Source organism: Onychostoma macrolepis, chromosome 04, assembly GCF_012432095.1.
Source record: "Onychostoma macrolepis isolate SWU-2019 chromosome 04, ASM1243209v1, whole genome shotgun sequence".
Classification (NCBI taxonomy): Eukaryota; Metazoa; Chordata; class Actinopteri; order Cypriniformes; family Cyprinidae; genus Onychostoma; species Onychostoma macrolepis.
The window spans coordinates 18,029,513-18,038,530 of record NC_081158.1 but is presented as its reverse complement, the minus strand read 5'-3'; the positions used below and the strand labels follow the sequence as shown (position 1 = coordinate 18,038,530).

At 35.4% G+C, this 9,018-nt stretch overlaps 1 protein-coding gene across 2 annotated transcripts; it reads left to right on the top strand.

The window, feature by feature from the left end:
• Nucleotides 1-40: 40 nt before the first annotated feature.
• Nucleotides 41-8,801, top strand: depdc4 (DEP domain containing 4). Of its 2 annotated transcripts, none has more exons than XM_058773333.1 (9): nucleotides 41-649; nucleotides 1,695-2,100; nucleotides 2,177-2,328; nucleotides 4,947-5,139; nucleotides 5,228-5,454; nucleotides 5,528-5,670; nucleotides 5,930-6,055; nucleotides 6,140-6,218; nucleotides 6,317-6,479. In XM_058773333.1, exons 1-9 carry the CDS (start codon nucleotides 574-576, stop codon nucleotides 6,334-6,336), a joined length of 1,422 nt encoding a protein of 473 aa, XP_058629316.1. In that variant the 5' UTR covers nucleotides 41-573; the 3' UTR covers nucleotides 6,337-6,479. The 2 variants fall into 2 exon arrangements, with proteins under 2 accessions (XP_058629316.1, XP_058629314.1); XM_058773331.1 differs by having other exon boundaries at nucleotides 42-649; nucleotides 6,297-8,801.
• The last annotated feature ends 217 nt before the right edge of the window (nucleotides 8,802-9,018 follow it).

Here is a 9,018-nt window from a genome sequence, read left to right as displayed (position 1 = left end):
ATTCTTAGACTTCGGCGTTATTATCATATTATTTTCTTCGTAAATTATGCTGTGGCTTCAAGTGCCATCGGAATTATCGTAAATATGAGTTTCTCTCATGTCTTTACTCCTGGGAAATAATGTTGATACCCGAGTTTCCGAGTTGGGCGGGTCATAAACTTTAAACTTGGTGGAGGGAACAACTATTGCTGCTGTCAATGCTGTTCTCAAAACAACTACATCCCTTTGTCTTGTTAAAGTAGTGTATTTATAGGCTATATATGAACGATCATGCGACGCTTATTGTGTGTTTTATAAGCAGTGAAATAAGCGTGTATTTGACCGAAATTCCAGAATTGTCAGCGAACTGCATGTATGTTTATATGATTGTCAACCAATGGGATGCTACATTTGATTCTTTCCGACATTAAAGCACTTGAATACGACAAGCTCGTAATCACGACTTCATCAGTGGGAAATAGGACATTTCCGAGTGCGACAGCACGTGAAGACAGCATTAGATCTGCGCGGGAGCCATCGCACCAAATCATGTGCGTCACAGGCTGAGCGTGTGACGCTGTTTCCGGTGCCGCGATGGCGGTGGATTTGACTCCGCGGTTCAGAAGACTGAACAGTCAAAGCTGTTTTACAGAGAATAAACAACTGTCAGGTACAAACACACGATTTATATGATCCGCGGGTGTTTATATATATATATATATATATGCTTCCACTAGTTTAATAACGAGCTAGTCACACCAAATGAGTCAAGATACTTATCGGAATATTCAGTTGAGGAAAGTTAACTAGTTAAACAGTTTTACTATGTTTTTCGTTGTGTTTATTATGTTTTATTTGTGTGTGTGGTCCTTCAATATATCGGATTAAATTACAAGTTTTAAACTGATTTCCTTTAATGTAAATGAGCCGAGCCCCTTTTGTGCTTATGGTGAAATAGCTCCTGTGGTGACATTACGAGTTAAATATTTACTGGTAATACAAATATTTTGCAAAATACAGTGTAGTCTGAAATATCTACATTAGGAATATACTTTATAACCCTGTCTGCATTCCAACTCGGTTTTTATGTTCTTCTGTGTTTGGAGACTTGAATTAGCATAAAGCTTGAAGAATATTGGATACATTTGCATTAATAATAAAGTTTTTTTTTTAAAGTATAAAAAGATTATTAATGTTAATGGGAAAATTTTCCATCCATAAAATGTGAGTAACTTTAGGTTTTACTTCAGGGTTTACGTTTTTTTTTTAATTTTATATAAATGTAAAAGTGTAAAAATGTAGGAGCTATTAGCAGATATGATAGTGTTGTATAATGTGCATGGCACTCTTTCCCTTTTGTATATTATTTTATATATCTAATCTTTAGTGTTGCACTGTACTCTGGCACTGACTGGTTTATAATATTTTTGTTTAAATTGAATATTTCTGAATCCTGATTAACCTTGTAAAAATGCAAAATACAAAAGAAAATCTAAAAGGTCTTTTACTTAGTAAAAAAGAATAAAGATAAGGCACGTAAAAAAAAATTCAGCAAAGTTGCATCAGTGTTTATAATTTGGAAGCCTGAGAAGTGATTTCATGTAGTATGAAGGTATTTAAAAGGTAAAGCGATGTATCGGATGATGGTACCGTGGTGTTTTGGTACTTTTTGTTTGTGTTTGATGACTTTCTCATTTTGTCCTGATGCCTCTCAGGTTTCTCTGGGCCCTTCAGGGCCACTCAGCTGTGGCAGAACATCATAGAGGCTCTGCGGATGCAGGTGGAGCTCCGACCCCGCAGACAGCACCTGCGCGTCCATCACGACTGCTTCACCGGCTCTGATGCGGTAGATGTGGTTCTGAGCCTCCTCATGCAGAACATCTACTTCTGCTCCAGCGAAGTGTCCCGTCTCAAAGCCGCCAGGCTGTGCCAGGCCTTAATGGAGTCTAGAGTATTCGAACCAATCGGGATAAAGCTCTTCAGACGAGAAAAAGAAATGACCTTTGAGGACTCCAGCTGCAGCCTCTACCGCTTCCTGGACGGATCAACCAAAAATACATACAGTGGCAGTGGGAACCAGACTCCAGACAAACAAACTGGAAAGAGGAAAACCACTTCGAGGTAATTACATTAGTATCACTGTCACATCTGAAAGTTTATTTTGCAGAACTTAAGGTTGTATGTTGTATCTTTGTAGGTTTGGAGAAATGCAGACCATCTCCAACCCTCTGTTTCTTGGATCATCAGATAGAAGAGTGGAGAGACTACTGAAGAATATAAACCTCCACCCATCTGTGCCCTCTGATTTAAATCGTGCTGCAATTTCCAACAGCTTCCTGTCAAAAAAAGGTGAAACTACATATAATTTACATTTTTATCAAGCATAATTTCTTTTTTAATGTTACATCACAGGACAACACAATAGCTGGCTTTGTTCTGATGTAGTCTCTTGCGGTTTAATAGAGTCTGATTTGGTCTCTGACGTCTTAATGGGTCTGATGAGGTATAGATTTAGTTTGATGTGGTGTAATGAGTTGTGAAGGGGACTTATGTGGTCTATTGGGGTCTGATTTGGTCGCTAATGACATCTAAATGGGTCTAAAGAGGTTTAAATGGAGTCCGATGTGTTTGTAATGGATTTTGAAGCGGTTCTGAGGTAGAATATTGCGGTCTAATAGAGTGATTTGGTCTCTGATGAGATCTATTGGGTGAAATGGGTTTAAATTGAGTCTGGAGTGGTTTCTTTAAGCTCTGATGTAGTGTAATGTTCTAAAGGGGTCTAATGTGGTTTCCTGGGGTTCTGATGTAGTCTATCGTGGTCTAATAAAGTATAATGTTTGTAATGAGATCTAAATGGGTCTGAAGAGGTTTAAATTGAGTCTGAAGTTTTTTTTTTTTTTTTGAAGGCTCAATGAGGCTGATGTGGGTTTGATGTGGTTTCTTGGGTTCTGATGTAGTCTATTGTGGTCTAATGGAGTCTGATTTGCTCTCTGATGACGTCTAAATTTGAGTTTGAATGGAGTCTTATGTGTTTGCATTTTGAAGGGGTCTGATGTAGTTTTTAGGGGTTCTGAGGCAGTCTATTGTGGTGTAATAGAGTCTGATTTAGTCTCTGATGAGATCTATTGGTTGAAATGGGTTTAAATTGAGTCCGGAGTGGTTTCTTGAAGGTCTGATGTAGTGTAATGTTCTAAAAGGGTCTGATGTGGTTTCTTGGGATTCTGATGTAGTCTATTGTGGTCTAATGGAGTCTGATTTGGTCTCTGATGAGATCTAAATGGGTCTAAAGTGGTTTGTTTCTCTGGTGCTCCTTATTTGGGAGTCACACTTGTGATCTTCACGGTCAAAAGTGACCGGACACCTAAGATTTAACTTTTTTCCTCCCCGGTAAAATCAATATAACATTTTTGTTTAATAATATTTTTTCTTTTGTATTTTGAGAGAATTTCATGGTACTAATTAATATTTATGCAATAATATATAATAATAACAATACCAATAATAATAATAATATAATTTGCCATTGAAAATAATAATAAAAAAAAAATTGTCAAATATTTTCTATTACTTTTCAATTATGGCTGTATTTCATGTTAAAATAGAGCCAATGCCTTTAAAATCCTATTTTTGAAGCCAGATTAGTGTCATCTGGTGGGAGTAAAATAAGAAAAACATCTGCAATTCCATGGTTTAGCCCCTAGATTCCCATATAGCTCTATATAAAAAAGCCTATTAATTATTAGTTGTTTTAGACATAAATACTTATTTTTATTAAATTGTGGGATTGGATATATATTTAGACATTTTCAAAGACAAATTTTTGTAAAGGTTTAGATTTTGTTTTGGTTTGAAATGTTGATTTAAAGTGTCAGTTTTTGAATTATTATTACTACAGTCAAACCTGAACACAGAGAAAGCATTTTGTTACACAAAATATTACAATTCTATAAAAATAACAAAATGAACAGGAATGTTTTATCAGAGCTTAATTCTTCTGGGTCTGATCTGATTTCAACCTCTTATTTCAGTTTTCTGAGTTGTTATGGCTATTGGTTATGACCATACCAATTCATTTGAATGTGTATATTTGTGTATGTGTGTGTGTGCACTCTTGATGTTTCAGAGTGTAACCCCTTCCTTGCTGTCCACTTTTTTACTGCATTGTAGTTGAATTATTGCATTTATTTTATATATTTGCTGTGTTACAGTCACACCAGTTCATAGGTATAAATGTGTGTGTGTGGATGTGTTGGTTTTGCACTCCTGATAAGATGTTTTAGAGTTTCACCCCATCATTGCGGTGTACTTTTTTTATGCGTTGTGGCAGATTTGTAGATTGTACACACAAAAATCAGCAGATTTTTTGTGTTTTTGTCAATTTCCCACTCATTTCCTATGGTCGGTCATTTTTGACCGAAGACCACAAGTGTGACTATTTTTTTTTTTAAGACCACTTAGCCTGCTCGAATCAAGCCCTCAATTTTTTTGTGTGTTCACATTCCAAATGCCATAAAAGTCATCAAGTTTCATACCATTCAGATGAAGCTGTGATTTTTAAAAATTCAAAACAGAAAATCTTTCGGTCAAGAGCACCAAAGGGTTAAGTTGTGTTGAGGTGGTCTTATGTGGTGACATTAATGACATTAACTAATGTGGTTTCTAGGGGTCTTTTGAAGTAGTCTGTCTGTTTTTATTATTGTATTGTGTTTATTGTTTGTAAGGGAACTGCAGAAGTTTTGTGATATTTTTTAAAGCTTATAAATGTTTTTAATTAAAAGAAATAATAATAATAATAATAATAAAAAAACAATCAAAATATAACACTTAAAAAGATTTTTTGCATTTTTGTTCCATTTTGTTCCGAGTTTTAGCCATTGACAAACGATTAGACAACAGTAAAGAAGGATGCAAGACCATGCTTTTGTGAACAGTCTTTACTATTTCATCTCTTCTTGTTTTTGTCTCAGTGGTACGGGACGTTTGGAGGCAGCAGGCGTTACTTCAGTTGTTACAGGTGGTTGAGATCTCTATGCTAGACTGTATTCTGACCTCACCTGCCAAACCAGAGCCCCTGCGCTCGTCTCTACGCCACCACGGTGACCTGGTCATCTCCAACACCTGTGTAGATCGTGAAGTGTCAGAAAGTCTCAACCTGCCTGAGTCAGTTCACAGCACTCAATAAATACCACCACATTTAGATTCATAGTCTCTATTTGACTTCACCTCTGTGTCATTTCTCTCTTTCAAGGTTGGACTCTTGGCTGACGGCAGCGGTGGATTGTCTCGATCTGTTCCCAGATCAGTTAATCGTGGTTGCCAGTGAACAGCTGATTCAGCAGAATGCAGCATCTGGGAAGGAGAAGCATAAGAGACTGCTGTTCGACACTATCGCCAAGTATTACAACAGCCCAGAGAGACCTCCACTGCTGTCAGGACGCTACACTGACATCCAGACTGGAATCCTACATCTTTTGGGTAAATGTACAGCACAGCGGGTTTTTTGGACATTGTTTCTTTAGAACAATCTTATATGTGTGGCCTTCATTAGATTGTGGGAGAGGTGAGGATGCCCTGAGAGCAGCTCAGCTCTGTCTGCAGCTGCTGGAGTCCACAAGCAGAGATGAGTTACGCAGACTGTTGGGTTTTATGGCAGCCGCTGCAGATAATGAAGCTTTCAGACTGCACAAGCAGGTGAACGAGAGTTCTGTGTATAAACAAACACATTTTTTTTTCTTTTAAAAAATGGATATTATTACCCTTTTGATTAAAAAAAATAAAAAATATATTTTTTATATATATATATATATAATGTGTGTGTATATGTATGGATGATCTTTTTTGGTTAAAATCAAAAGTATTGTATTGAATTAATTATGTAATGTATATTATATAAAATATGTGTAAATGAATGATGTAAATGAACTGGCTCTTTACATTTTTGTTAAAACAGATTGAGAACCGGGCTTTGGTTAGCAAGACGTTTGTGAAGGCTGTGATCCCGAGTAAAGAAATGACTCGTGTCCAGTGTGAGCAACTGCTGCTGTTCCTCATGGATAATCACACACAACTCTTTAAGGTATGACCTTTTTACTTATACATTGTCTCTTAAAATTCCGTGCAAATCACAGAACGTTTAATCATTTATCTTTCCTATACCTAGACGCCATTATCATTGATTGAGGCTGTGAGGAAGACACTACAAACTTTGCAGCAAGGGAGGGATCTAGATAATGTAGCACGTAAGTTCACTTCCAATCTCACTATAAAACTGATCTCAGCATTGATTTTATTTAACATTTCCGCTATTGCCTTTGCAGTCTTCACATTCTGCCAGCAGGTGTCGCTCCAGCAGTATGAGGATAACAAAGATAAAGCCACTCTTGATAGCTTGAAGCAGTTAATGCACCATATCGCTCACAGTGACGGCCTGTCCGTCAAACAGAAGAGACGACTGGCCAAACAGTTCCAGAAACATCACCCAGGGATTTTCCTCCAGCACTTCTTTTCTTCAGTCTAGAAACACAGGATAAAAATAGTCTGTTAGTCTGTGAATGTTTTTATTAATCTGGGTTATAGAAGTACTCCAGGTAGAGATGTTTGTTAAAGGGATAGTTCACCCAAAAATGAAAATTCTGTCATTAATTACTCACCCTCATGTCGTTGCAAATTTGTAAAACCTTCGTTCATCTTCGGAACACAAATTAAGATATTTTTGATGAGTTCCGAGAGCTCTCTGACCCTCCCATAGACAGCAAGTGTACACGATCAACGCACAGAAACGTAGCAAGGACATCGTTAAAATAGTCCATGTGACATCATGTGACATCATGTGACATCTTAATTTGTGTTCCGAAGATGAACGAAGGTCTTATGGGTTTGGAACTATATGTGACCTGGACCATAAAACCAGTCTTAAATCGCTGGGGTATATTTGTAGCAATAGCCAAAAATACATTGTATGGGTCAAAATTATGGATTTTTCTTTTATGCCAAAAATCATTAGGATATTAAGTAAAGATCATGTTCCATGAAGATATTTTGTAAATTTCTTACCGTAAACATATCAAAACTTCATTTTTGATTAGTAATATGCATTTGCTAAGAACTTCATTTGGACAACTTTAAAGGCGATTTTCTCAATATTTAGATTTGTTTGCTCCCTCAGATTCCAGATTTTCAAATAGTTGTATCTCGGTCAAATATTGTCCGATCATAACAAACCATACATCAATGGAAAGTTTATTTATTCAGCTTTCATGGTGTTAACATCTCAATTTCGAAAAATTTACATTTAAGACTGGTTTTGTCGTCCAGGGTCACATGAGGGAGTTTTCGTTTTTGGGTAAACTATCCCTTTAAACTTATTTTTATTAGTTGAAAGCATTTTGACAGTGGCTTCATCAGTTATAGGATGGTGAGAATGTCCCCACATTCCACCTAATATAGCAATCCAGAGATTAGAAATGAATTACAAACTTGCAGGACTGTGTTTGTAGACAGATGACTTCATTTGCAAATAGACTCAAGCTTTATAAGCAGGACCGTTATTATAAATATTAATATAATGAAGAAACTGCTAATCACTACTATACACTACATAGATTTCATCAGGTGAGTGAATATGCTGTTTTCATGAGCTTTGAAAAGGCAGCATCATCTTGAACATCTCGGTGTAGAATTACTTGAATTGTGTGAAATGCTCAGGTTATTTTTTTTAAAGCTATTAGAAATAGTTTTAGCTGCACTTGAAATTGAGAAATAGATAATTATGCCTTAAAGGTAGAGATTTGAATTATGCTCTTTTAGGTGAAAGGATCACTTATTTACTTTTATTTGCAATGACTGTGAGCACAGATGTTTTAAATTAATATTGACTTCATATATTACTGTGCTCTGCATAAGTGTCATCTTCTGATTTTTAAGTGGATTTGTATTGAAAAATGTAGCATAGTATGGTGTTACTATGTATGTATGAGGCATAATTATTCAGAAAGTTTAACTGCTAAAATTATTTTAACTCCTAAAATAATGATCATGAATAGGGTTGGGAATCGTTTGAATTTGATCAATTCTGCTTATCGACTGTGATTCTTATTAATTCCCAGTTTCGATTCCAATGTGGTAAAAAAAAAAAAGATTCAAGCATTTAGATATCAAACATATTTATTCTGTCTCTTTGTAAAACTTCTAATTGCTGCTGAATACCATGAACAAAAATCAGCCGGCTATATAAAAACTGGGCTCGATTAATAGCTGTTTGTGTGCAAATTAGTGCTGCACGATTCTGGATAAATTGATACTTTTTTTTTTTTTTTTTTTGTGGATGTTGTGGTTTTCTCACAATTCTGAAGAAAAAAACATTAGGGAACTAAACAAAATCTCATGGAATTTATGAATAGAATGATTCAATGACTCATTCAAGATAAACTCCTTTCATTACTGGATTAAATCAGTGTTTTTGAATAAATATCTTGAATGATTCAAAGACAAATACATCTCAACAGCCTCTTTTCACCACCTAAAAAAAAAAAAAAAAAAATGCACACACAGGAATTGATAGATGGAATAGAATTTTTCATTTTACAACAAGTATCCAATTCCTGACCTAATTCTGGAATTGGAATTGAATTTCGATTTCCAACCCGAATCATAAATGCACTGGATTAATTGTGGTGTTACGTATTAATGGTATTTATTAATAAGTAATTTAACAGAAAGTGAATTGCATACTGGTACTGATTATTACTTACAAATAATTGCGTAAGATTGTTGTTTTAGATGCACTTTTTAATTTTCTGATATTTTAAACTCATTAAAATGCATTCAAAACTCACATTCTACGTCTTATTTATTTATTTTAAAAATGCTTTTAATATTTCTGAAATATACAAAGTGATCAAGTTTTAATGATATCCAGTGGGTTTTCGAATATAAGATTTTGAAGGGCAAATAATAGCACTGTATTAGGGGCCCAAAATGAAATCAAATAAACATCAGCGAAAGATGAGAGTTAAAAGACAGTCAGTCTGTAGCTGATAT